The sequence below is a fragment of the Lepus europaeus genome, chromosome 3 (genome assembly GCF_033115175.1).
Source record: "Lepus europaeus isolate LE1 chromosome 3, mLepTim1.pri, whole genome shotgun sequence".
Lineage (NCBI taxonomy): Eukaryota > Metazoa > Chordata > Mammalia > Lagomorpha > Leporidae > Lepus > Lepus europaeus.
This window is the reverse complement of record NC_084829.1, coordinates 166,614,025-166,641,866: the sequence shown is the minus strand read 5'-3', so window position 1 is coordinate 166,641,866 and position 27,842 is coordinate 166,614,025. Positions and strand designations below refer to the sequence as shown.

The following is a 27,842-nucleotide window of genomic DNA, read 5'->3' as shown; positions in this document are numbered from 1 at the left end:
CGGGCTTCCGGTTGGCGCAGGGGCTCGGGTTCCGGGTTTCCCGGTGGTCGCGAGGGGCCGGCGCTGCAGGGCCATGGAGAAGCTGCGGCGGGTGCTGAGCGGCCAGGACGACGAGGAGCAGGGCCTGACCGCGCAGGTAGCCGCGGGGCGGGCGGGGCGTGGTCCGGGAGAATCAGGGCGCCCGCCGGGGTCCCCGCCGCCCGCGGAGAACTGGGGCTCTGCGGGGTCCCCGCCGTCCGCGGAGAACTGGCGCTCTCCGGGTCCCCGCCGTCCGCGGAGAACTGGGGCTCTGCGGGGTCCCCGCCGTCCGCGGAGAACTGGGGCTCTCCGGGTCCCCGCCGCCCGCGGAGAACTGGCGCTCTGCGGGGTCCCCGCCGTCCGCGGAGAACTGGCGCTCTCCGGGTCCCCGCCGTCCGCGGAGAACTGGGGCTCTGCGGGGTCCCCGCCGTCCGCGGAGAACTGGGGCTCTGCGGGGTCCCCGCCGTCCGCAGAGAACTGGGGCTCTCCGGGGTCCCCGCCGTCCGCGGAGAACTGGGGCTCTGCGGGGTCCCCGCCGTCCGCGGAGAACTGGGGCTCTCCGGGGTCCCCGCCGTCCGCGGAGAACTGGCGCTCTGCGGGGTCCCCGCCACAAGGCCACCCCGCCTGGCCTTTGGCCGGGAGCCGGCTGCGGGGTTCGCGCGGCTGTCGGCCCGGGCCCCGCTCCTGTGGCCCCGGGGTGCCTTCTGCGAGCGGGGAGACACAGGTCCTTGTGGGCGACGTAGCCCCGTTCGGAGTTAAGGCCGTGACAGCCCCCGGGAGCTGCTGTAACCCTGCGTGTGCTTCGCCCGGAGTCCGTGTGCTTCGCCCCGAGTCCGGCTGCCGGGTCAGCCTCCCTGCCTGCTTGCCTGTCCCGGAGCGGACGCCTGCGCGCCGGCTCGGGGGTGCGGGGTCTTCCCTGTCCCCTTTCCTGCCCTGCTGTGGAGCAGAGGCGGGGCCGGGACCAGCGCCTGCGGCCGGCGGGCTGCCCACACTGGAGTCCGAGAGCCGCAGCAGTGACCGTCAGCCGGTCGGAGGGGCGGCCCGCGCCCGCTTCCCAGAGATCGCCCCCCCGCAGCTGCAGCCCGCGTCCAGGCCCCCCCTGCCACTTCCCAGTGCGCACCGGCAGGAAGCCGAGCCCAGGCGCGCCCTGTGGGGGCAGCAGCCCGGGTGGCATCAGACCGCGTGCCGCTTAAAGTTAGTAAAACGTACACTTGCGCCCCGAGGCCGCCCCTGCACCGGGGGCTTGCGGGCACGGGTGGTTCTTGGTGATTGTATCGGCAGTGCAGATACCGGCGTCTGCTTGGAGGACGTTCTATCGGACAGCGCTCTAAGCGCGGGGCGTGGAAGGGAGTGGACACTCGCCTTGAGCAGACTGGAGAAGTGACTGGCCGAGGGTGGAGTGACCGTGCTGAGCTCATCTTTCAGCCGATTCGCAGGTCGCGGCATAGGTGTGCCCGGTTCAAGATGCGGGGTTACAGCGATACCAGATATCGCCCTACGTGGAGCTTACATTGCAATGGGGGAAACAGAAAACACAGTCCTAGGTGTGGGGCAGTGCTAAGCACCATGGGAAGATTTTCGGTGGGTTGAGGAGGTTGGGATTGCCGTATCCTGGAGGTGGTCAGATGCGACCCTGTTGGGGTGAGGCGGGCGGCGTCCTGCGTGTGGAGGTGCGGGTGCGGTTCCTGAGACGCAGCGCCCCGAGAACAGTGTGGTCGCCCGTTCCAGGCCAGTGGGGAGGCCCAGAGCAGGAGTGGGCAGAGAAATTTGCCGGCCGTGGTCAGTGGTCCCGAGCTTGAAGTGGTCATCAGCATAGCGCGTCTCTGTCCACGTTCGGCAGCAGGAGTTAAGGACAGAGGGTGAAGTGGAGGATGTCTGGGGAGTGACTGCGGGACGGTGCGGGCAGGGTGGGAAGGGGCTCTGTGGTTGTGAGGTCGGGCAGAGTGGGAAGGGGGCTCTGTGGTTGTGAGGTCGGGCAGAGTGGGAAGGGGGCTCTGTGGTTGTGAGGTCGGGCAGAGTGGGAAGGGGGGTCTGTGGGTTGTGAGGTTGGGCAGAGTGGGAAGAGGGGTATGTGGGTTGTGAGGTTGGGCAGAGTGGGAAGGGGGGCTCTGTGGTTGTGAGGTCGGGCAGAGTGGGAAGGGGGGTCTGTGGGTTGTGAGGTTGGGCAGAGTGGGAAGGGGGGGTCTGTGGTTGTGAGGTCGGGCAGGGTGGGAAGGGGGGTCTGTGGGTTGTGAGGTCGGGCAGAGTGGGAAGGGGGGGTCTGGGTTGTGAGGTCGGGCAGGGTGGGAAGGGGGGGTCTGTGGGTTGTGAGGTCGGGCAGAGTGGGAAGGGGGGTGTCTGGGTTGTCAGGTCGGGCAGAGTGGGAAGGGGGGGCCTGTGGGTTGTGAGGTCGGGCAGAGTTGGGGGGTCTGTGGGTTGTGAGGTCAGGCAGAGTGGGGGCATCTGGGTTGTGAGGTCGGGCAGAGTGGGAAGGGGGCTCTGTGGTTGTGAGGTCGGGCAGGGTGGGAAGGGGGGTCTGTGGGTTGTGAGGTCGGGCAGAGTGGGAAGGGGGGGCCTGTGGGTTGTGAGGTTGGGCAGGGGGGGGTCTGTGGGTTGTGAGGTCAGGCAGAGTGGGAAGGGGGGGGTCTGTGGGTTGTGAGGTCAGGCAGAGTGGGGGCGTCTGGGTTGTGAGGTCAGGGCAGGGTGGGAAGGGGGGGTCTGTGGGTTGTGAGGTCGGGCAGAGTGGGAAGGGGGGGTCTGGGTTGTGAGGTCGGGCAGGGTGGGAAGGGGGGGTCTGTGGGTTGTGAGGTCGGGCAGAGTGGGAAGGGGGGGCCTGTGGGTTGTGAGGTCAGGCAGAGTTGGGGGGTCTGGGTTGTGAGGTCGGGCAGGGTGGGAAGGGGGGGTCTGTGGGTTGTGAGGTCGGGCAGGGTGGGAAGGGGGGGTCTGTGGGTTGTGAGGTCGGGCAGAGTGGGAAGGGGGGATCTGTGGGTTGTGAGGTCGGGCAGAGTGGGAAGGGGGGGTCTGTGGGTTGTGAGGTCGGGCAGAGTGGGAAGGGGGGGTCCTGTGGGTTGTGAGGTCGGGCAGAGTGGGGGCTCTGTGGTTGTGAGGTCGGGGCAGAGTGGGAAGGGGGTGTCTGTGGGTTGTGAGCTTGGGGCAGAGTGGGAGGGTGGAGGGTCTGTGGGTTGTGAGGTCGGGCAGAGTGGGAAGGGGGGGTCTGTGGGTTGTGAGGTCGGGCAGAGTGGGAAGGGGGGGTCTGTGGGTTGTGAGGTCGGGCAGGGTGGTAAGGGGGGGCCTGTGGGTTGTGAGGTCGGGCAGAGTGGGAAGGGGGTGTCTGTGGGTTGTGAGGTCGGGCAGAGTGGGAAGGGGGGGCCTGTGGGTTGTGAGGTCGGGCAGAGTGGGAAGGGGGTGTCTGTGGGTTGTGAGCTTGGGGCAGAGTGGGAAGGGGGGGCCTGTGGGTTGTGAGGTCGGGCAGAGTGGGAAGGGGGTGTCTGTGGGTTGTGAGCTTGGGGCAGAGTGGGAAGGGGGGGCCTGTGGGTTGTGAGGTCGGGCAGAGTGGGAAGGGGGGGGTCTGTGGGTTGTGAGGTCGGGCAGAGTGGGGGGGTCTGTGGGTTGTGAGGTCAGGCAGAGTGGGGGGTCTGTGGGTTGTGAGGTCGGGCAGAGTAGGGGGTCTGTGGGTTGTGAGGTCAGGCAGAGTGGGGGGGTCTGTGGGTTGTGAGGTCGGGCAGAGTGGGGGGGTCTGTGGGTTGTGAGGTCGGGCAGAGTAGGGGGTCTGTGGGTTGTGAGGTCGGGCAGAGTGGGGGGGTCTGTGGGTTGTGAGATCAGGCAGAGTGGGGGGGTCTGTGGGTTGTGAGGTTGGGCAGAGTAGGGGGTCTGTGGGTTGTGAGGTCAGGCAGAGTGGGGGGGTCTGTGGGTTGTGAGGTCGGGCAGAGTGGGGGCTCTGTGGGTTGTGAGGTCGGGCAGAGTAGGGGGTCTGTGGGTTGTGAGGTCGGGCAGAGTAGGGGGTCTGTGGGTTGTGAGGTCAGGCAGAGGGGGGGGTCTGTGGGTTGTGAGGTCAGGCAGAGTGGGGGGGTCTGTGGGTTGTGAGGTCGGGCAGAGTGGGGGGTCTGTGGGTTGTGAGGTCGGGCAGAGTGGGGGCTCTGTGGGTTGTGAGCGTGGTGTGGGGATGACGGGAGGTGTTGGAGGGCAGAAAGCAGGAGATACGAGTTGGAGATCACAGTGCATTGTTGCTAACATACGGGTGTGGAGGAGAGGAAAAGGAACTGAGAGTGTCCATTCCAGTGTGAAGGCACCAAGCATGAAGACACACGTGGTGGGGGTGACGGGGACCCCGTGCACGGATGCTGGCAGGACGAGGTGGAGCGAGGCACCGTGTTGTGGCAGGAAGGGCCGGGAGGGCATCTTGCCCACCACCTGTCCCGTGGTCCAGGTTGTTTGGGAGAGAGGGTGCAGGGTGCCTTGCAAGTCAGAGCCAGCAGGGAGATGAGAGGCGTGGTTGGAGGAGAGGGAGGGAGGGGCTGGGTGGGAGAGGGGCTCAGCAAAGGTGTCCAGGCTGAGCGGGGTGAGGGGTCCGCGGCAGGGTGTCATCAGGATGTGATGGGAGCACCTGGGCTGCCCAAGGTGTTGTTGACACGGGGGGGGGGGGGTCAGGGCGGGTGGCATCCTGTGGCCTGGGCTGCTGCATCCTGCCAAGGTGGTTGACGGCCTGGGAGAGACAGACCGGGCCGAGCCGTGGGCCTGGGCTCTCCCCATTCAGCCGCCTCCGCTGCCCTTCGTCCGGGGCTCTGGGCGTTGCCTTTCTCTCCTCTGCAGCGCCCTGCTCTCCTCTTTTTGGGGTTGAATTTGTCAGCTCAGTGTCTTCATTCAGGGTTCAGTTGTTCATTCGATGTCCCTGGGCCAGGCTAACTTTATAAAGAGGCTCACATAGCCCACCTTTGAGGAGGCTGAACGTCGGGACAGCAGGGTGCTGGTTCTCGTGAGGGCTGCCCTTGGGCTGCACCACCTTGTGGCTGGTGGGAGCCTGCATGGAAGAGGCTGTGAACATCCGGAGCCAGGAAGCAGAGAGCTAGGTGGGGCTGGGCTTGCTCCGTGTGTGGCACCCCCTCCCAAGAACGACCTCTTGGTCATGGGAGAACTACCCTGCCACCTCCCAGAGCCACCACCCCGGGGGCCAGGCCTCAGGCACGGGAACCCCTAGGGGACACTCAGACCTGCTCCCAGCTATGCCGCCCCCTCCCACGAGGCCCTGCCACTCCCAGAGCCACCACCCCGGGGGCCAGGCCTCCGGCACGGGAACCCCTGGGGGACACTCAGACCTGCTCCCAGCTACGCAGCCCCTGGGCTTGCTCTGCAGAGCTGGCCCCAGTCTGAAACTGTGTCTCTCACCTGTTTCCCTCAACTGACTGTGTGCACTGGAAAGGCTTAGAGCTTGTCTTACTCCGTACGCGTATCTGGAGTCTTCCAAGTCCCTGGCACGCAACAGCTGTTCACAAAGACTTGTTGAGTGGACAGAGCCGTGAAGGAGTGATGGCTGTGCACAGCTGCTGAGAGGAGCCCTTGCTGGGGGAACACTGCAGAGTCTTTGCTGGACACCCCCGCCCCCACCCCAGCTTTGTCAGGTCTGCAAAGTGTCTTGACCCCGGCTTCTGTAACAGAGCCTTGGACCGGCGGCCCGGCTGCAGCAGGGTCTCGGTTCTGGGGGTGAAGTGCAAGATCAGGGCCCTGGCAGCCCCAGGCCCTCTCCTCGCTGGTGCTGGATCAGGAAGGGCCTGGAGGCTCTCCCACGCCGGGCCCTGCCCTCCTCACCTCATCCCGTCCCCTCCGCTCCCCGCGGCTCCATTTCCTAACACCACCACTTTAGGGGTTAGGATTGCAACAAAGGAGTTTTAGGGGAACACGAACATTGACATTGTAGCACAGGGTTTGAGAAAATCATTTGCATATGGGTATTCCATAGTTAGGATGTAAATAACTTGTCAAAGTGTTTCACTTGGCAGGTGGTAATGAGAGAAAGTACCGTTACTAGACAAGTTAAGCTTCTCTCTGCCTCTCACCGGGAAGGTTGCAAGTTTACCTCACCCGCCGGCTGTCCTGCAGTTGCATGGTGGACATGGAGAGGGTGGAGGGGCATCCTGGGGGGTCCTGGAGGCTGGGAGCTGAGCCTCAGAGGAAGCCCGGGAAAGCGGGTGTGGGGAGATGGGCAGCAGGGTGTTGGAGGTGGGGTGTGCGTGGGGTCCAGAGCTGTGGGGGTGCAGAGGAGACCAGGGTCTCAGGAGAGGGCTGAGTGAAGGGCAGGGAGGTGACTGCTTCCGGGGCTTTCAGTCGGATGAGGGGAGGCTGGAGTGGGCGAGGGAGCTCCCAGCCTGCGGGCCCTCGGTGCGGCCTCTGACACAGAGCCCTGGGAGCCAGGGCCCCTCGCGGCTAGAGGGCACCTGTGTGAAACCTTCCTGCTTGCCCTGTGCTGGCCGAGCTCGGAGTCCGTGAGAGGGCGCAGCCCTGCATGGCGCCCTCCAGGGAGAGCCTGTGTCATTGCTGGGTCCGCAGGGAAAGTCACCCCACTGTGGCTGTTGGGAGGTAGATGTGGGGTGCCATGGGTGCCTGGGTGTGACGGGCCCCAGAGAGACCCCTGCCTGTTCTCCCCTGAGGTGCGCGCAGCCAGGTGCTGTTTGTGTGCCAGAGCGGGGCCCAGGCCCACACGGAACCTGCTGCGCCTGATCGCGGGCGTCAGAGCCGGAAGTGTGCGCACACGTGTGTAACCAGGAGCTGGCCCCCACGCAGCGCTCTGGCTCTGTTGGCTCGGCAAGTGACTGCACAGGCAGGGGGCAAACTCAAGAGAGCTCTCTGTGGTGAGACAGACAAGCCTTAGGTGATTTCCTGCAGAAATCCCCAAGTCACCTGAGCCCCCCGGGTGGGGATGAGGAGCCCCTCCCTGGAACCAGAAAGGGTGAGGATGGGTGCTGTGGTAGCAGCCAGGGGCTGGGGGCTCTCTGTGAAGCAGAGGAAGGGGAGACTGGGGCAGGAGTAGAGAAAGTGGTTGACTTAAAGCAATGAGCGTTAGATGCCAGGCGGGTAGGAGGCCCCTGCCTGCCCCACCCACCCGGAGCTGAGGAAGGAAGGCGTGGCCCAGGTGTTTTGCCAGGTGGACGCAGCAGAAAGGGAATTTCGATTCTTGTTGCGGTAACGGACCTCGTGATTTCCACCGACAGAGCAGAAGGCCCGGGGCAGGATACAGGAAGGCAGCTGTTCCGTGTTGGAGACGGAGTGGGGCCCGGTCACTGTGGGTTAGGCGATGAGGAACAGGAAGGCCAGGCTATCCGTGTGCATGTGGAAATCGTGCCTGTTCCATGACGTGGATCCCGGCTGGTACCAGGGACCCGGAGTCCTGAAAGAGAGCAGTGCCAGGCGGAGGGCAGCTCTTGAACGTGTCAGCCCCGAGTCGTGGCTGGGAGCCAGCAGGCAGTGCTGAGGGGCAGGTGCAGCGTGGGGCCCACTCCAGAGGATCTGCTCTCCAGCCATCGCTGTAACTTTGGGAGAGGACTGGTCGGAAGAGTGGGTTCGGTGTGTTTGTTCACGGAGGCCTCTGGTGACACTGGCGATGCGGCCCCGGGGAGCATCTTCCCTCCGTGGTGCTGTTGCTGCTAGATGTCTCGCTCCGCCTGGTCTCCCAGCCGGCTCGTTGATTGGCTCAGTTGTCCTCGTAGGCAGTGTTTATTGGGTCAGGAAGAGAGCACCTGAGAGCAGGGAGCGCTGCCCCCTGGAGATGTTTTCTCTGCTTCCTCTTCCTTTGGTAGCAAATACGTAAACTAACTGGTGGCGGTTTGGTGATGGGCGGTGTTTTTGGTACGACCGTGTTTCTCCGTTGAGACCGAAGCAGAGAGGACAGAGTTGCTGGCTTGGTGGGATTGTCCGCCCTACCTTGAAGGCAGTGGTTCCTGCATGCCGTGAGAGTGGACCTGGCGTTCAGAAACGCAGGGCCGGTTCCTTGTTCACTGGGGCATGGCTGCGCCTTCCCAATCAGGAGTTGGAGATCAGTGATTTGTTTCTGTGTCCTGGGTCATTTGCGAGGCATGAGACAAGTCATTTGCTTGTGGATTGAATGTTCCCTATTTACAAATGGAAATAATTGGCCAGGGTGTTTTGTCTTTGTTTTAAATACCGTCATGTGGAATATGGCAGTCAGAGGGAAGAGCTCCACCAGAATGCACTGTGCTGCTTTGTTGCTGAGAGAAAATAAGCTATTGAAAACCGGCAGCTCAGCCCAGGAACAATGGGGCGATTTAAAGTTGACGGAAAGGAGAGTGGCTGCTCTTCCTCTCCCGTTCAGGACGCGTTTAGAAGTCAGGATCGGGTACGCCTCTGGTTTTCAATTGACAAATGAAATTGCATGTGCTCATGTCTGTAACAAATGTTTTGATGTGAATGAATATATGGTGGGATGGTTAAACTGATCAACTTTCCCCCCCTTTTTTTTCCTTTTTTACATTTAAAAAATTTTTATAAAGGTAACAAGCTTCATGTATTTTCTGTGTTTTTTAACTCTCTAGACCACCTGTTATGTGATGTGCTTTAGGCTGTGTTCTGCTGTGTGTGTTAGGATAGACTCACACATTTGCCCTAATCAGGAAGTGGGAAGTGTGGGTGTTCTACTTTCTACAGGCATGTTTATTCTGTGGTTAAAGCAAGTGAGCATAAACCAAGGGTTCTGCTAGAGACAAGTGCGCCTCAAGTGGAGCACATTTAAAATAGCTTGTTAAGTGTGTTCAGAGTGACGTGTTGACGAACACTTGTTCTTATCTGCTTTCCATGCTGCGTGAGGAGCCACAGGTGCGTCTGCTGAGGTAAGGAGTGTGGCCGCAGGTACCTTACGTGTGCACAGTCCCGGTGTGGGGTGTAAGTCCTCATCCTGTCCTGGAGCAGCCGCTGTAGGCCCTGTGTCAGCCTTGTTGGAACAGAAGTTGTAGTCACCTACAGGCGTCCACTCAGTCACTGTGTGAGTGCTGGGATGTCACACGTTGTGAAGTGTGCATAGTCATTTCTGCTTTTCCCGCACGGTTAGAATCCGCACGGCACAGAGGATCAAATTCTCTGTAGATCAAATTCTCATCTCAGAAGTTGGGTTTTAACACAGTTGCGGGACACCCAGGCTTTCACAAGCTGGCTTGCGGTGAACTTCCATGGTGGAACTGTCAGATGAGTGCGGTGTAGCACTCCTGGGGCCTGCTCAGGCTCCCTCTGTAGGCAGTGTGCCCCCCCCCCCCCCAACAGCTGCTGGGCACCAGGTGCTGTGCCCTCTGCTCGCCCTGGAGGTGTGCAGTCTGTACAGTCAACGCCCACCACCCCAGCCAGCAGCCAGGGGCCATCGCCGAAGGGAGGTGGGCTCCAGAAAGCCAGCCCGCCCCCCACCCCCCGTGCCCCCGCGGGGCTCCCCTCGTGCCTGCAGCACAGGCCCTCGCCGGGCTCTGGCTGAACTCGTCCCTGACGAGCTCCTCTGCCCTTCCATCCGATTTCCCCGCCGTGAGGTTTCTGCTGAGAGCGTTTTTCAAAGGAACGTCCCCCCTCAGTCTGTATGGGGGACTGAGAGCGCGCCAGAGCCACAGAAGTTGAGGGGGTGAATCGCGAGTCCTGTGCACCCAAGAGTCACCTTCGACATTGGCCTGCCTGGTTCCATCTCTGTCTGGCTTTAAATCCTCGTGTGTGTGTGTGTGTGTGTGTATTTTTAAAGATTAGTTGATAGATTTGAAAGGCAGAATGACAGAGGAAACACACAGACACATAACGAGCTTCCATGGCTGGTTCACTTCCCAAACAGGTGCAGTAGCCAAGGCGCCTGGAACCCCATTGGGGTCTCCCACGTGGGTGGCAGGGGCCTAAGGACTTGGGCCATCTTCCATTGGTTTTCCAGGCACATTAGCATGAAGCGGGATCGGAGTTGAAACAGCCAGGACTCGAACCGGCACTCGGGTGTCAGGTGCCGTCCTTGCAAGCTGGTGTCCCAAGTGGCAGCTGAGCCTGCTGTCCACGGCACTGGCCCCAGAGCGCTCGTGTCTTTTCTGACGTGACACAGCTGCTGTCCTTTCATCCGTCAGTGTGCATCTCCTGTCCGTGATGGGGAGCAGCAGTCTGTGCAGACCTAGGACACCGTTCCCTGGTGTCCTCTGATGCTCAGACCGTGTCCATAGTGGGGAGCAGTAGTCTGTCCAGACCTAGGACACCATTCCCTTGTGTCCTCTGATGCTCAGACCGTGTCCATAGTGGGGAGCAGCAGTCTGTTCAGACCTAGGACACCGTTCCCTGGTGTCCTCTGATGCTCAGACCATGTCCAGCTGCCCCTAGGCAACTGTGGAAGTGGTACTGAGACACGGTGTGTGTTACCGCATTTAGTGTAGAGAAGGGGTTGGTGAGTGCTGATTTAAGCACATATTCTAATTCTCTCCTCTTCCCAAGGTGCTGGACGCCTCGTCGCTTAGTTTTAACACCAGGTTGAAATGGTTTGTCATCTGCTTCGCAGCCGGCATCTTCTTTTCCCTCCTTGTGAGTGAAGGCTTTTGTTGCTTATCTTGTTTTATATCAGACTGGCTGTCCATGTAGTACCAGTAACCATCTAACACTGTTAAACACTTTTGATGGAACATATTTAGTTACTGAAATAAAGGGCTAGAGATCAGTAAGATGTACAAATATTTTGGGGAGATTTGCATATTGAAATAATTTTATTTAAGAAAAATCAGTGTATGTGAAAAGAGCAGGACATTCGGTGATTTAACTGTATTGCCTCTTTTAACTCGTCATTTAAAATGTTTAGGTAGAGTGAGGTTCACTGACAGGTAGGAAGAAAAGTGTGTGTGGCTCATTTATGTGCACTTACACAAATCAGAGTCCAGTTTGTGCCTGACACTGAAAACCAGCGGATAGTTTTCACTGTCATCAGAGACCGTGTGCTAGCACATTTGTATTTTAATATTGTTAAATAATATATTATTGCTATCACAGTGGCGTATTTATGTTTTAAGCCTTTAATATCATAAAGCTTTTTAACAGCTGTACTGTCTTAACCTAGGGAACTGGATTGCTGTGGCTTCCTGGTGGCATAAAGCTCTTTGCCGTGTTTTACACCCTTGGGAATCTTGCTGCCTTAGCCAGGTATGTATGCAAGTTTGACTTCTCAAAATATTTTGTATGCTGTCGCTTCCAAATGTACCTTTCTCAAAAGCACTGTGCTAACATAGGGCATATTTCTGTGGCTCTATCTGTGGTGTGATGTCAGCCACAACATTTATGTTCATTCAATAAATATTTGTTGGCTCTTGTTGTGTGCCAGCTGCTGTAACCGACGGAGTGTTAACGGTGACAGTAGCTTTGGGGCACGACGTCCTGTGTGCCGAGGCCTGGGTGTTTCACCTCTACTCCAGCACGCTTATGGGGCAGGTACTGTCACCTGGAGGTGGCAGCTCAGAGAAGGTTTGTTGCTTGCCCTCGTCACGAGCCTGGTGAGCTGATGGAGGCTGGATCCCAGCAGACAGTAAACCCTGGAGCCCAGGCGTGGAGCTGCCACCCTCCAGTACCGTGCCGTGGACCTGGGGCTTTAGTGCGGGAGACAGTTGGGCCATAGCTGGAAAAGGATCGAGGTGTTGTGCTGCACAGAGGTTTTTTTTTTTTTTTTTTTAGATTTATTGATTTCTTTGAAAGGCAGAGTTACAGAGAGAGAGAGAGATATCTTCCATCTGCTGGTTCACTCCCCGAATGACTCAACACCAGGGTTGGGCCAGGTCAGGAGCGTCTTTTGGATCTCCCACACTGGTGCAGGGGCCCAAGCACTTCACTGTTTTCCAAGGCACATGAGCAGGGGGTTGGATTGGCAGTGGAGCAGCCAGGACTCCAGACGGTGCCCATGTGGGGTGCTGGTGCTGCAGATGGCTGCTTACCCCACCGTGCCTCAGCGCCCGCCCCCTGCACAGAGATTCTCAATAGCGTGAAGCAGCAGTGACCGGGTGGCTGCTCCAGATTGGGTGTTCGGGGTCCCTCCTGAGAGCGTTGGCCAATCTTTGGTTTGCTGATCGTCTTAGTCTGTGCTGCTGTAGCAGAATACACAGCCTGGGTAGTTCACAAAGAACGGGAGTGTATTTCTCAGAGTTCCGCAGGCTGGGGTCTGAGCTGAGGCACTGCACTTGGGGTCCCCCTCCCGTGGCAGGAGAGGAGCTGGCAAACGGGCTGAGAGCTGCGCGGAGCTCCTCTCGCAAAGGCCCTGGTCCTGCTCCCGAGGGAGAGCCCTCGTGGCCCGGCCCCTCTTGAAGCGATGATGTGGGCAGTGAACAGGTTACGTTTTAGCCCAGGTTCTTGGTCCCGCAGGAATGGAAATACGAAGCGGGGCCTGGTGCTGTGTACAAGCAGGAGACTGGTAGTGAGGGAATAAGCACATATTCACGCGAGAGTGTGGACCGCCCCACACTGAGAAATACCCAACATGATTGGGCCAAAGAGTCGCCTATAATCTAGAGAGAAAGAAAAACCAAACACGGCACCTGTCACTGGGAAGGTCCCCGAGGGTTAGTGGGGCAGTGGGAGCAGCGTCTGACAGCGCTCCACGGAGGAAGGAGAAAATGGGAGCAGGGGCTCCCAGTGAGGGCCACGGCGGAGAGAGGGCTCTCCTCCCCCACCTCCCAGCCTTTCTGCAAGGAGGGGTTGGTACCGGAACAGGATATGCAAATGGAGTGGGGTCTGACCATGCGCCTGGTCCCTGGTGGAACAGGTGCATCCTGGAGGGTGGAGGTACCACACTGACGGCAGCATCGTCATGTGGGGATACGTGAGTTCCGGCTTGCCTGCACTCTCACTTCCCACATCAGTGCCACAGTGACGACACCTGGGTTTTAGAAGGGTCGCCTCAAGCCACAGTAGTAAGTTGGAAAAAGCAGATTTATCCTGAGATTTTTCTCGAGCTCATGTAAATTTCTTTTTTAAAAAAAGCTGTTTACTTTTGCATACCCACAAATTAGTTGCCCATCTCAGTTACTGTTCTTAAGATTTATTTATTTATTTGAAAATCAGTTTCAGAGACAGAGAGGTCCCTATCTGTTGGCTCACTCCCCAGATGACTGCACCACCCAAGGCTGAGCTGGGCTGGGTGAAGCCAGGAGCCAGGAGCTTCTTCAGGCTCTCTCACAGGGGTGCGGGGGCCCAAGCGCTTGGGCCATGCTCTCCTGTTTTCCCAGGCCATAGCAGGGAGCTGGATCAGAAGTGGAGCAGCTGGGACTCGAACTGGCACCCATATGGGATGCCGGCACTGCAGATGACGGCTTTACCCGTTGTGCCACAGCGCCGGCCCCACATCTCAGTTTCTTTATTTTTTTTCAATAGTACCTGCTTCTTAATGGGACCCATGAAGCAACTGAAGAAAATGTTTGAAACAACAAGATTGCTTGCAACAATTGTTATGCTCGTAAGTAAACGTGGTCATTTTAAAACCTTTCACTGAAGATTTTGCTCTGTGAGAAATGATTTCTGTGTACGGTCGCTGTAACTTACCTTGTTGGGTGGAGTTGTTAGGTCCTCCAGGCTGTGTGGTGTGAGTGTGGCCGGGGAGGCCCGCTTCTGTTCCTGTGTCTGATGTGACTTCTGGGTTCATTCGCATCTTCTTGGGAGACTTGGCGTCACTTATCATTTCCTGCCTCTTGTCCCTTGCCTGTTCACCTGACCAGTAATCCCACTTGTGTGGCTTCTGTAGCTGTGTCTTTAGAAGAGCCGCGCATTGCATTGTGGGGCAGGCCGTCCTCCTCTCTGGAGCCTGAGCCTGGGGGAGGGGTTGAGCTCACACCAGGCTTAGAAAGGTTGTGTTTGTCATCTTCTGTTTGGGTTTTGGCTGCTCACTGGGAGAGGGCCCCCGTGTTCCCAGGAGCCGAAAGGTCTCCAGCATCCGCTTAGGCTTTTACTCTCAGCTGTTAGCACAGCGTTCTGAACACAGCTCACCCACAGTACCTGGTAAGGAAGGAAGTGTTCTTAACTGTTTCTGCCGGTCTTCTCCTGTCGAGAAAAATGCTCGTTTTAGCTTACTTTTTAATTTTTCATGTTTTTGTTCAACTTCCTATTTATCACCATTTTTGTAACCTCCACTTTTGAGTTTAATATTAGAATTTGTGTCAACATACATATTACTGTTAACTTACCTAGACAACTGAGTATGACTTACTGCATACCGTTAGCTGTGAGAAGTCTGTGTTCTCTGTCACTTAGCCTTTTTTAGGTGTGGCTTTGTACCTTGCACAGGCAGGGTGGAGGTGAGAGACTGTTAGCACGCTGGGAAGTCTGGAGCGCAGTAGCCTTTCCGCGGTGGGACGTGGCCGTTTCCCGCTGATGCCTGCTACACGGGTGGCACCGTGAGGAGCACTGCCGGCCCCTCCCGCGGGCCCACGGCCCAGACACCCGACTCACTGCTCTTGGCAGCACGTAAAGGTGAACCAGGGTAACCAAGAGCCCGAGTCTCTCAGTCTCCACCCTTAACTCCAGACTTGCTGTGTGGTCGTGCGGTGCCTGCCTTTGTGCCACAGGTGAAGGGACCATGGAGTTGCTCTCGCAGGATGTGGGGTGACGATCTCACCTCTGCGTGAACAGTTGTTCGGAGTTTACCGTGTGCCGGCCAGCATCCGTAGGTGCAGAGTTTTGCTGGTCTGACCAACCGTTCTAGTACTGCTTCCACCCTTCAGTTAGCCAGGGAGAGTCGGTGACCCCGGTGTTGTTGGTAGTAGTCTTCTGCGCGAGTGGGGACAGCGTAGCGATGTGTTCTCGGGCTTTGAGGGGATCTAACCGCCCTGTGCCCTTCTTCCCGTAGCTGTGCCTCGTATTCACGCTGTGTGCTGCTCTCTGGGTAAGTCGCCCAGCCCTGCTGGCTTCCTCCTGACTGATCCGATGTCCTCACGTCCCCTTCTCAACGTAGCTGCCAGCGGGGTCTTCAGACCATCCAGAGAGATCCTGGAGTCTGACAGGGCAGTGCCCAGCAGGGCTCCTCTGGGCTTTAGGGCCTGCGCCCTGCACGGGAGGCCCGTGCTCCCTCCGTCCTGCTGCCGGCTCGGGCTGTGCTGTGACCCTGTAGTCAGGGAGGGGCTGTGCTGTGACCCTGTAGTCAGGGAGGGGCTGTGCTGTGACCCTGTAGTCAGGGAGGGGCTGCTCCTGAGGCAAGTGTGTGGAAGAATGCAGAGTGGTAAAAAAATAAAGGAGAAGAGGCCAGTGCTGCCGCGTAGCGGGTACAGCTGCCACCTGCAGTGCTGCCATTCCATGTGGGCACGGGTTTGAGTCCTGGCTGCTCCACTTCCGATCCAGCTCTCTGCTATGGCCTGGAAAAGCAGTGGAAGATGGCCCAAGTCCTTGGGCCCCTGTACCTGTGTGGGAGACCTGGAAGAAGCTCCTGGCTTCAGATTGGCGCAGCTCTGGCCATTGTGGCCATTTGCAGAGTGAACCAGCGAATGGAAGACCTCTCTCTCTGCCTCTCCTTCTCTCTGTGTGTAGCTCTGACTTTCAAATAAATAAATAAATCTAAAAAAAAAAAAAAAAGCAGGAGAACCTGAGTCAGTGTTGTAGCACCAGCGGGTAAGGTGAGCTCCCTCCATCAGCCTTCAAGCAAATCCCATTGTCCAGTTCGGTTCAGTTCCTGGTGCTCCTGACTCTTACTGTGTGTTAGCCACCTCCCGAAGTGCTTGAGGTGGTATTTTTATTTTTTTATTTGAGAGGCAGAGAGAGAGGTCTTCCATTTGCTGGTTCACTCCCCAGATGGCCACAACAGCTGGAGTTGCATCAATCCAAAGCCAGAAGCCAGGAGCCTCTGGGTCTCCTACACAGGTGCAGGGACCCAAGGACTTGGGCCATCCTCTGCTGCTTTCCCAGGCCACAGCAGAGAGCTGGATTGGAAGCGGAGCAGCCAGGACTAGAACTGGCGTCCATGTGGGATGCTGGCCCTGCAGGCGGCGGCTTTACCCACTCTGCCACAGCACCGGCCCCTTGAGGCAGTTCTTGAGCTGTCGACAAAAGCATTTTTGTTTTTTTTTTTTGGAAGGGCAGTGTGTAATATATTTTAGAAATACCATGTGAAACATGTTGTGATTTTCTTTTTTGTTTTGGTGATACATGGAATGAACTTAAGATAAATTAATGTACACCTCATTTATCAAAGATAATGTAAGAGAATTTTTTTAAATTTTGCGTGTCCCTATGGAACATTGATTCTGATTTTAGAATGGCAGAGCAACCTGTTAATGAACTGTAGATTAAAACTGAAGTAAATAAAAATTAAAAACAGTGGTGGAAAAAGAATTCCCCAGGCCGGCGCCGTGGCTCACTAGGCTAATCCTCCGCCTTGCGGCGCCGGCACACCGGGTTCTAGTCCCGGCCGGGGCACCGATCCTGTCCCAGTTGCCCTCTTCCAGGCCAGCTCTCTGCTGTGGCCAGGGAGTGCAGTGGCGGATGGCCCAAGTGCTTGGGCCCTGCACCCCATGGGTGACCAGGAGAAGCACCTGGCTCCTGCCATCGGATCAGCGCGGTGCGCTGGCAGCAGCGCGCCTACCGCGGTGGTCATTGGAGGGTGAACCAACGGCAAAAAGGAAGACCTTTCTCTCTGTCTCTCTCTCACTGTCCATTCTGCCTGTCAAAAAAAAAAAAAAAAAGAATTCCCCAAATAGGTAATTTTAAAACAATCATAGAATGTTTATATTATTCCAGAAGATCACAATAAAATACATTTTTCCTTTAAAATATAAGTGAGAATAAGTAAAGTAAGTGAACTCCACGTGGGAGATGGATGACTAATGAGTTGATTCTAGAAAAGCTGACGTGGAGGTTAAAGACCTGACCTTTAAGAACTTAATACTGTGGGGTGGGCATTCGATGCAGCAGTTAGGGTGCTCCCGGGGCGCCCCGTGCCATATTGGAGTCCCTGGGTTGAGTCCCAGCTGTGCTCCTGAGTCCACCTTCCTGCTGACGTGTGCCTCGGTGGCAGCCGGTGATCGCCCCAGAGGTTCGGTCCCCGCCCCCCACATGGGAGACCCGGGTGGAGTTTCTGGCTCCTGGCTTCAGCCTGGCCCAGTCCTGGCTGTTGCAGGCATTTAGGGAGTGAACCAGCCTTTCAGATCAATATATAATTGTTTCAACTATGTCTAATATGTTTTGTAATATTCAATTTAATGGTTAGTTTTAGAATGAAAATAAGAATATTTTAAGTTTCAGATCAGTTGTATCTTAAATTTATTAGACTAGCAAAATAAATGGAGCTGCTGTCCACATTTCTGAAGGCAAGAAGAACTTGGTTGTGAAACATTCTTTAAATTCTAACCCGATTTTCCTCTCTTTACTGTTTTTAGTGGCATAAGAAGGGGCTGGCCTTACTGTTCTGCATATTGCAGTTCTTGTCAATGACCTGGTAAGTCTTCTCCCGTGCTGGGTAAGACTTCAGATTGCCTGAGCGGTGATGAGCGTTTTGTTTGGTGTTTTGTTTTGTTTGGAGCCAGGCTGCCTGAGAGTCGGGTGGGGCAGGTGTCAGGTGGGTTCGTGGCACCTCCGGCGTGGTTCCAGGCTGCCTCCAGGTGCCTGACGCTGGGGCGAACAGCAGAGGGTGGTGCCTGCTCACGCGGCGACGTGTCATGGCTTTCTGTGAAGAGAGATGGTGGGATCGGCAGGCAGTGCTGTACGCGTCCATGGAAGCAAGGCCAGGTCACAGGACGAGCCCGAGAAGGACAAGTCCGCCAGGCACTGTGCGCCCAGCCTGGGGTGGTGGTGGGGTGGTTGTGATGCGGCTCTGTGCGCTCCGAGCCGGCAGTGACTGCGTACTTGGGTCCTGCCTCCCGCTGTGGTCTGGGTGCCGAGCAGGGCTGTTCCTCTCCTTATGCCCGTGTGCAGGGCTGCGCGCGTTAGTTGGATGCGTGGCTGTGCCCGCTGGCTCCCTGCCCGCCTCCAGGTCACATGGGGAGGGTGTCGGTCCTTTCTTTTCAGAGCCAGCTGCGTCTCCTCTTTGACGCTGCCCACTCGGGGCCACTGGTTCTGTTGGCCGTTTTTCTCCCTCTCTGCTGACGTAATAACAGCAAATGATAAGTGCAGTTCTGTGAACTCCAGCTGAAGACGTGAGGTTAGCTTTTCATTGGCTGTACGCGTCCATGGAAGCAAGGCCAGGTCACAGGACGAGCCCGAGAAGGACAAGTCCGCCAGGCACTGTGCGCCCAGCCTGGGGTGGTGGTGGGGTGGTTGTGATGCGGCTCTGTGCGCTCCGAGCCGGCAGTGACTGCGTACTTGGGTCCTGCCTCCCGCTGTGGTCTGGGTGCCGAGCAGGGCTGTTCCTCTCCTTATGCCCGTGTGCAGGGCTGCGCGCGTTAGTTGGATGCGTGGCTGTGCCCGCTGGCTCCCTGCCCGCCTCCAGGTCACATGGGGAGGGTGTCGGTCCTTTCTTTTCAGAGCCAGCTGCGTCTCCTCTTTGACGCTGCCCACTCGGGGCCACTGGTTCTGTTGGCCGTTTTTCTCCCTCTCTGCTGACGTAATAACAGCAAATGATAAGTGCAGTTCTGTGAACTCCAGCTGAAGACGTGAGGTTAGCTTTTCATTGACGTGGAAAAGTTGAACCTCTTGGTTATCTTCTGATATTTTGCCGATCCATACTTAATAGCTGGTCTGTTCCTGAATGAGAATAGAATTTATTTTCAGTGTTTAGCCTCTGTTAACAAGAATAAGTTTAAAGGGTAACTGGAGAAGTTCAACCTTTAGCACATATCAGCCCTAGAGGGTTGGTAGGGCACAGACGGTTAACTTGGCCTCTGATCGGCAATCCCGGGCTGGGCCTAAGCTCCCGGGCGATGCTGTTTGCTGTTAGGTTCTGGGGGGACACTGCTCTCTGTTAGGGTCTGGGGGACACTGCTCTCTGTTAGGGTCTGGGGGGACACTGCTCTCTGTTAGGGTCTGGGGGGCACTGCTCTCTGTTAGGTTCCGGGGGGACACTGCTCTGTTAGGTTCTGGGGGGACACTGCTCTCTGTTAGGTTCTGGGGCGCACTGCTCTCTGTTAGGGTCTGGGGGGACACTGCTCTCTGTTAGGTTCTGGGGGACACTGCTCTCTGTTAGGGTCTGGGGGGACACTGCTCTCTGTTAGGGTCTGGGGGCACTGCTCTGTTAGGGTCTGGGGGACACTGCTCTCTGTTAGGGTCTGGGGGGACACTGCTCTCTGTTAGGGTCTGGGGGCACTGCTCTGTTAGGTTCTGGGGGGACACTGCTCTGTTAGGTTCTGGGGGGACACTGCTCTGTTAGGGTCTGGGGGACACTGCTCTGTTAGGTTCTGGGGGCACTGCTCTCTGTTAGGGTCTGGGGGACACTGCTCTCTGTTAGGGTCTGGGGGGACACTGCTCTCTGTTAGGGTCTGGGGGACACTGCTCTCTGTTAGGGTCTGGGGGGACACTGCTCTCTGTTAGGGTCTGGGGACACTGCTCTCTGTTAGGGTCTGGGGGGACACTGCTCTCTGTTAGGGTCTGGGGGACACTGCTCTCTGTTAGGTTCTGGGGGGACACTGCTCTCTGTTAGGTTCTGGGGGCACTGCTCTCTGTTAGGGTCTGGGGGACACTGCTCTGTTAGGTTCTGGGGGACACTGCTCTGTTAGGTTCTGGGGGACACTGCTCTCTGTTAGGGTCTGGGGGACACTGCTCTCTGTTAGGGTCTGGGGGGACACTGCTCTCTGTTAGGGTCTGGGGGCACTGCTCTGTTAGGGTCTGGGGGACACTGCTCTCTGTTAGGGTCTGGGGGGACACTGCTCTCTGTTAGGGTCTGGGGGCACTGCTCTGTTAGGTTCTGGGGGGACACTGCTCTGTTAGGTTCTGGGGGGACACTGCTCTGTTAGGGTCTGGGGGACACTGCTCTGTTAGGTTCTGGGGGCACTGCTCTCTGTTAGGGTCTGGGGGCACTGCTCTCTGTTAGGTTCTGGGGGGACACTGCTCTCTGTTAGGGTCTGGGGGACACTGCTCTCTGTTAGGTTCTGGGGGGACACTGCTCTCTGTTAGGTTCTGGGGGCACTGCTCTCTGTTAGGGTCTGGGGGGACACTGCTCTCTGTTAGGTTCTGGGGACACTGCTCTCTGTTAGGTTCTGGGGGGACACTGCTCTCTGTTAGGTTCTGGGGGCACTGCTCTCTGTTAGGTTCTGGGGGGACACTGCTCTCTGTTAGGGTCTGGGGGCACTGCTCTCTGTTAGGTTCTGGGGGGACACTGCTCTCTGTTAGGGTCTGGGGGACACTGCTCTCTGTTAGGTTCTGGGGACACTGCTCTCTGTTAGGTTCTGGGGGCACTGCTCTCTGTTAGGTTCTGGGGGGACACTGCTCTCTGTTAGGGTCTGGGGGACACTGCTCTCTGTTAGGGTCTGGGGGACACTGCTCTCTGTTAGGGTCTGGGGGCACTGCTCTCTGTTAGGGTCTGGGGGACACTGCTCTCTGTTAGGGTCTGGGGGCACTGCTCTCTGTTAGGGTCTGGGGGACACTGCTCTCTGTTAGGGTCTGGGGGACACTGCTCTCTGTTAGGGTCTGGGGGCACTGCTCTCTGTTAGGGTCTGGGGGGACACTGCTCTGTTAGGGTCTGGGGGACACTGCTCTGTTAGGGTCTGGGGGACACTGCTCTGTTAGGGTCTGGGGGCGCACTGCTCTGTTAGGTTCTGGGGACACTGCTCTCTGTTAGGTTCTGGGGACACTGCTCTCTGTTAGGTTCTGGGGGCACTGCTCTCTGTTAGGGTCTGGGGGGACACTGCTCTGTTAGGTTCTGGGGGGACACTGCTCTCTGTTAGGTTCTGGGGGCACTGCTCTCTGTTAGGGTCTGGGGGGACACTGCTCTGTTAGGTTCTGGGGGGACACTGCTCTCTGTTAGGGTCTGGGGGCGCACTGCTCTCTGTTAGGGTCTGGGGACACTGCTCTCTGTTAGGTTCTGGGGGGACACTGCTCTCTGTTAGGTTCTGGGGGCACTGCTCTCTGTTAGGGTCTGGGGGCGCACTGCTCTCTGTTAGGGTCTGGGGGGACACTGCTCTCTGTTAGGGTCTGGGGGACACTGCTCTCTGTTAGGTTCTGGGGGGACACTGCTCTGTTAGGGTCTGGGGACACTGCTCTCTGTTAGGTTCTGGGGGACACTGCTCTCTGTTAGGTTCTGGGGCGCACTGCTCTCTGTTAGGGTCTGGGGGGACACTGCTCTCTGTTAGGTTCTGGGGGACACTGCTCTCTGTTAGGGTCTGGGGGACACTGCTCTCTGTTAGGGTCTGGGGGCACTGCTCTGTTAGGGTCTGGGGGACACTGCTCTCTGTTAGGGTCTGGGGGGACACTGCTCTCTGTTAGGGTCTGGGGGCACTGCTCTGTTAGGTTCTGGGGGGACACTGCTCTGTTAGGTTCTGGGGGGACACTGCTCTGTTAGGGTCTGGGGGACACTGCTCTGTTAGGTTCTGGGGGCACTGCTCTCTGTTAGGGTCTGGGGGACACTGCTCTCTGTTAGGGTCTGGGGGGACACTGCTCTCTGTTAGGGTCTGGGGGACACTGCTCTCTGTTAGGGTCTGGGGGGACACTGCTCTCTGTTAGGGTCTGGGGACACTGCTCTCTGTTAGGGTCTGGGGGGACACTGCTCTCTGTTAGGGTCTGGGGGACACTGCTCTCTGTTAGGTTCTGGGGGGACACTGCTCTCTGTTAGGTTCTGGGGGCACTGCTCTCTGTTAGGGTCTGGGGGACACTGCTCTGTTAGGTTCTGGGGGACACTGCTCTGTTAGGTTCTGGGGGACACTGCTCTCTGTTAGGGTCTGGGGGACACTGCTCTCTGTTAGGGTCTGGGGGGACACTGCTCTCTGTTAGGGTCTGGGGGCACTGCTCTGTTAGGGTCTGGGGGACACTGCTCTCTGTTAGGGTCTGGGGGGACACTGCTCTCTGTTAGGGTCTGGGGGCACTGCTCTGTTAGGTTCTGGGGGGACACTGCTCTGTTAGGTTCTGGGGGGACACTGCTCTGTTAGGGTCTGGGGGACACTGCTCTGTTAGGTTCTGGGGGCACTGCTCTCTGTTAGGGTCTGGGGGCACTGCTCTCTGTTAGGTTCTGGGGGGACACTGCTCTCTGTTAGGGTCTGGGGGACACTGCTCTCTGTTAGGTTCTGGGGGGACACTGCTCTCTGTTAGGTTCTGGGGGCACTGCTCTCTGTTAGGGTCTGGGGGGACACTGCTCTCTGTTAGGGTCTGGGGGGACACTGCTCTCTGTTAGGTTCTGGGGACACTGCTCTCTGTTAGGTTCTGGGGGGACACTGCTCTCTGTTAGGTTCTGGGGGCACTGCTCTCTGTTAGGTTCTGGGGGGACACTGCTCTCTGTTAGGGTCTGGGGGCACTGCTCTCTGTTAGGTTCTGGGGGGACACTGCTCTCTGTTAGGGTCTGGGGGACACTGCTCTCTGTTAGGTTCTGGGGACACTGCTCTCTGTTAGGTTCTGGGGGCACTGCTCTCTGTTAGGTTCTGGGGGGACACTGCTCTCTGTTAGGGTCTGGGGGACACTGCTCTCTGTTAGGGTCTGGGGGACACTGCTCTCTGTTAGGGTCTGGGGGCACTGCTCTCTGTTAGGGTCTGGGGGACACTGCTCTCTGTTAGGGTCTGGGGGCACTGCTCTCTGTTAGGGTCTGGGGGACACTGCTCTCTGTTAGGGTCTGGGGGACACTGCTCTCTGTTAGGGTCTGGGGGCACTGCTCTCTGTTAGGGTCTGGGGGGACACTGCTCTGTTAGGGTCTGGGGGACACTGCTCTGTTAGGGTCTGGGGGACACTGCTCTGTTAGGGTCTGGGGGCGCACTGCTCTGTTAGGTTCTGGGGACACTGCTCTCTGTTAGGTTCTGGGGACACTGCTCTCTGTTAGGTTCTGGGGGCACTGCTCTCTGTTAGGGTCTGGGGGGACACTGCTCTGTTAGGTTCTGGGGGGACACTGCTCTCTGTTAGGTTCTGGGGGCACTGCTCTCTGTTAGGGTCTGGGGGGACACTGCTCTGTTAGGTTCTGGGGGGACACTGCTCTCTGTTAGGGTCTGGGGGCGCACTGCTCTCTGTTAGGGTCTGGGGACACTGCTCTCTGTTAGGTTCTGGGGGGACACTGCTCTCTGTTAGGTTCTGGGGGCACTGCTCTCTGTTAGGGTCTGGGGGCGCACTGCTCTCTGTTAGGGTCTGGGGGGACACTGCTCTCTGTTAGGGTCTGGGGGACACTGCTCTCTGTTAGGTTCTGGGGGGACACTGCTCTGTTAGGGTCTGGGGACACTGCTCTCTGTTAGGTTCTGGGGGACACTGCTCTCTGTTAGGTTCTGGGGACACTGCTCTCTGTTAGGTTCTGGGGGACACTGCTCTCTGTTAGGGTCTGGGGGACACTGCTCTCTGTTAGGTTCTGGGGGACACTGCTCTCTGTTAGGGTCTGGGGGACACTGCTCTGTTAGGGTCTGGGGGACACTGCTCTCTGTTAGGGTCTGGGGGACACTGCTCTCTGTTAGGGTCTGGGGACACTGCTCTCTGTTAGGTTCTGGGGGACACTGCTCTCTGTTAGGGTCTGGGGGACACTGCTCTGTTAGGGTCTGGGGGACACTGCTCTCTGTTAGGGTCTGGGGACACTGCTCTCTGTTAGGTTCTGGGGGCACTGCTCTCTGTTAGGGTCTGGGGGGACACTGCTCTCTGTTAGGTTCTGGGGGACACTGCTCTCTGTTAGGTTCTGGGGGACACTGCTCTGTTAGGGTCTGGGGGGACACTGCTCTCTGTTAGGGTCTGGGGGCACTGCTCTCTGTTAGGGTCTGGGGGGCACTGCTCTCTGTTAGGTTCTGGGGGCACTGCTCTCTGTTAGGTTCTGGGGGACACTGCTCTGTTAGGGTCTGGGGGGACACTGCTCTCTGTTAGGGTCTGGGGGCACTGCTCTCTGTTAGGGTCTGGGGGGCACTGCTCTCTGTTAGGTTCTGGGGACACTGCTCTCTGTTAGGTTCTGGGGGGACACTGCTCTCTGTTAGGTTCTGGGGGGACACTGCTCTCTGTTAGGTTCTGGGGGCACTGCTCTCTGTTAGGGTCTGGGGGCGCACTGCTCTGTTAGGTTCTGGGGGGACACTGCTCTGTTAGGGTCTGGGGGACACTGTTCTCTGTTAGGTTCTGGGGGGACACTGCTCTGTTAGGTTCTGGGGGACACTGCTCTGTTAGGGTCTGGGGGACACTGCTCTGTTAGGGTCTGGGGGACACTGCTCTCTGTTAGGGTCTGGGGGACACTGCTCTGTTAGGGTCTGGGGGACACTGCTCTCTGTTAGGTGTAGCCCCTTGGTGTAAAGAAAATCATTTAGATGAGCTTTCAACGGCTTGGTTTTTTTTCTTGCAGGTACAGTCTGTCGTACATCCCATATGCAAGGTGAGCGTGTTTACATTTCATCTTATGTCTCGCCCTTTAATTGTCTTTACACAAATTTAGGAATTTAAATTATTTTTACATTAAGATCAAAGACTTTGCATGGTTGACTTTTACTTCCTTCCTGCTGAGATGGGTGGACGTCTGCAGTGAGTGACCAGGTGTGGGCGCTGAGAGGGGTGGGTGTCTGTGGTGAGTGGCCGGGTGTGGGCGCTGAAGGGGTGGACACTGAGAGGGGTGGACGTCTGCGGTGAGTGGCCGGGTGTGTGCTCTGAGAGGGGTGGGTGTCTGCGGTGAGTGGCCGGGTGTGTGCTCTGAGATGGGTGGACGTCTGCGGTGAGTGGCCGGGTGTGGGCGCTGAGAGGGTGGATGTCTGCGGTGAGTGGCCGGGTGTGGGCGCTGAGAGTGGTGGACGTCTGCGGTGAGTGGCCGGGTGTGGGCGCTGAGAGGGGTGGGTGTCTGCGGTGAGTGGCCGGGTGTGGGCGCTGAGAGGGGTGGGTGTCTGCGGTGAGTGGCCGGGTGTGGGCTCTGAAGGGGTGGACGTCTGCGGTGAGTGGCCGGGTGTGGGCGCTGAGAGGGGTGGACGTCTGCGGTGAGTGGCCGGGTGTGGGCTCTGAAGGGGTGGACGTCTGCGGTGAGTGGCCGGGTGTGGGCTCTGAAGGGGTGGACGTCTGCGGTGAGTGGCCGGGTGTGGGCTCTGAAGGGGTGGACGTCTGCGGTGAGTGGCCGGGTGTGGGCTCTGAAGGGGTGGACGTCTGCGGTGAGTGGCCGGGTGTGGGCGCTGAGAGTGGTGGACGTCTGCGGTGAGTGGCCGGGTGTGGGCTCTGAAGGGGTGGACGTCTGCGGTGAGTGGCCGGGTGTGGGCGCTGAGAGGGGTGGGTATCTGCGGTGAGTGGCCGGGTGTGGGCTCTGAAGGGGTGGACGTCTGCGGTGAGTGGCCAGGTGTGGACACTGAGAGGGGTGGACGTCTGCGGTGAGTGGCCGGGTGTGGGCGCTGAGAGTGGTGGACGTCTGCGGTGAGTGGCCAGGTGTGGGCGCTGAGAGTGGTGGACGTCTGCGGTGAGTGGCCTGGTGTGGGCGCTGAGAGTGGTGGACGTCTGCGGTGAGTGGCCGGGTGTGGGCTCTGAAGGGGTGGACGTCTGCGGTGAGTGGCTGGGTGTGGACACTGAGAGGGGTGGACGTCTGCGGTGAGTGGCCGGGTGTGGGCTCTGAAGGGGTGGACGTCTGCGGTGAGTGGCCGGGTGTGGGCGCTGAGAGTGGTGGACGTCTGCGGTGAGTGGCCGGGTGTGGGCTCTGAAGGGGTGGACGTCTGCGGTGAGTGGCCGGGTGTGGGCGCTGAGAGGGGTGGACGTCTGCGGTGAGTGGCCGGGTGTGGGCTCTGAAGGGGTGGACGTCTGCGGTGAGTGGCCTGGTGTGGACACTGAGAGGGGTGGACGTCTGCAGTGAGTGGCCGGGTGTGGACACTGAGAGGGGTGGACGTCTGCGGTGAGTGGCCGGGTGTGGGCGCTGAGAGTGGTGGACGTCTGCGGTGAGTGGCCAGGTGTGGGCGCTGAGAGTGGTGGACGTCTGCGGTGAGTGGCCTGGTGTGGGCGCTGAGAGGGGTGGACGTCTGCGGTGAGTGGCCGGGTGTGGGCGCTGAGAGGAGTGGGTGTCTGCGGTGAGTGGCCTGGTGTGGGCTCTGAAGGGGTGGACGTCTGCGGTGAGTGGCCGGGTGTGGACGCTGAGAGGGGTGGACGTCTGCGGTGAGTGGCCTGGTGTGGGCTCTGAAGGGGTGGACGTCTGGGGTGAGTGGCTGGGTGTGGACACTGAGAGGGGTGGACGTCTGCGGTGAGTGGCCGGGTGTGGGCTCTGAAGAGGTGGACGTCTGCGGTGAGTGGCCGGGTGTGGACACTGAGAGGGGTGGACGTCTGCGGTGAGTGGCCGGGTGTGGGCTCTGAAGGGGTGGACACTGAGAGTGGTGGACGTCTGCGGTGAGTGGCCGGGTGTGGACGCCGAGTGCCTGCACAGGTGGGCGGTGTCTCCTCGTGTCTCCTCTGGAATTCTGGCTGTTCGGGAGCTCAGCGGGAGGCGGCAGCTCCTCATGGCTGCAGTGTCATTGGCTAGGATGCAGGCTTCTTTAAAACGAATTCTCCTTTTAAAAAAAAGTAAGTTAGTGACGGTGCCAGGTGAGAGGCACAGGCTCTGTTATCCAGAGACAGAGTGGAGGCTGTGTGGAGAGGTCGCTGCCACTTCCCTACGTTTGCGGAAGGGCAAACAGCACTCACTCCACCCTGAAAACAGGCAGGTTCAGAAAGGGTGCCGGTGAGGCCCCGGTGCTGCTCTGTGCCGTCGGGCGGGTTTTGTACAAACTCCGGGTGGGCGCCTCCTGTCTGCAGGGAAGGAGACTGTACACGCTGTGGGGGTTGCATTTCGAGTGGGTGGTTCTTGATGAGCGCGTAGAAGGAGACAACACAGACTGTGCTGTGCGTGAGCGCTGGGAGAGCGGCCCGGAGGCCAGGTCAGGCGGGCGTGGCTCGGCTCTGGAGCTGCCCGCGTCCCAGAGGCCGGGTCCTGCGATTCGGGCCGGGGCAGCTCCAGAGCCGCCGGGTCTCAGGTAGCGGTGGTGGATTTTTAACAATCTCCTTAAAAACGTTTTCATGAATAGAGTGCTAAGTAGTCGTTCAGATACCAAGTTATAGAAGCAAATGGATTCCCGGGATGCGTTTATAAGTTGTTTGCTTTTAAAACGTTACGTAGATTAATTTCTCGGTATTAAGGTCAGCGTGTGTGGGTACAGGTTTCCCGGGATAGATGCAGGTTCAGAAGGGAACGCAGTGTTGCCAGACCTCAGGTCCTGGTTTAAGAGTCTTCACGACTGGACACATGGGGGAGCCTGGGTCCGGGGCGGGAGGCGGCGCTGTGTGGGCCGCAGGTTCGCTCCTGAGCAACTGAACTCTTGCTTCCCTCCCCGTCTGCCCTCAGGGACGCAGTCATCAAATGCTGCTCTTCTCTCCTGAGCTGAGACTCCGGGCTGGGGGAGAGCACCAGTGCTGAGCCGCGGTGCCGTGAGGTTTGCCCGGTGGAGAGCACTCCAGGCCGTGACGGCCGCAGCCCGCCCGCCTGGCTTCCTGGTAAAACGACCTGTTTGATTAAACTGTTAAGTGCCTGTAGCGTAGGTTCCTGTGTCTCAGTGTGCTCTTCCAGAGACGAGGAGGCGTGGTCATTGAAGTCGTGACTTCTGCGGCTTCTGGGACGTGGACGTGGGACGTGTGCACCCGTGTGCCAGAACGTTGGCTTCCTCGGCTTTTTTAAATGTCCACCTTTTTTTTAAACTTTAAATGTGAACTTTTTACTTTGAAGCTAAAAATTGCTTATTATGTGTAATAGAAAGTAATATATAAATGTTTATATTTTGAAATAAATTTACCCTTGGAAAATAGCATTTTCTGGGTCAAATGTGCAATACTTGAAATGACTGATTTCGGTAAAACAGTTCAGGCACAGGGCAGCGTTT

The 27,842-nt window shown here is 58.1% G+C and overlaps 1 protein-coding gene across 1 annotated transcript; it reads left to right on the top strand.

Moving 5' to 3' along the window:
* On the top strand, positions 1-27,785 carry SFT2D1 (SFT2 domain containing 1). Its single transcript, XM_062187025.1, has 8 exons — positions 1-136; positions 10,438-10,524; positions 11,051-11,133; positions 13,348-13,429; positions 14,816-14,851; positions 17,334-17,392; positions 24,323-24,352; positions 27,311-27,785. Exons 1-8 carry the CDS (start codon positions 74-76, stop codon positions 27,348-27,350), a joined length of 480 nt encoding a protein of 159 aa, XP_062043009.1. The 5' UTR covers positions 1-73; the 3' UTR covers positions 27,351-27,785.
* The last annotated feature ends 57 nt before the right edge of the window (positions 27,786-27,842 follow it).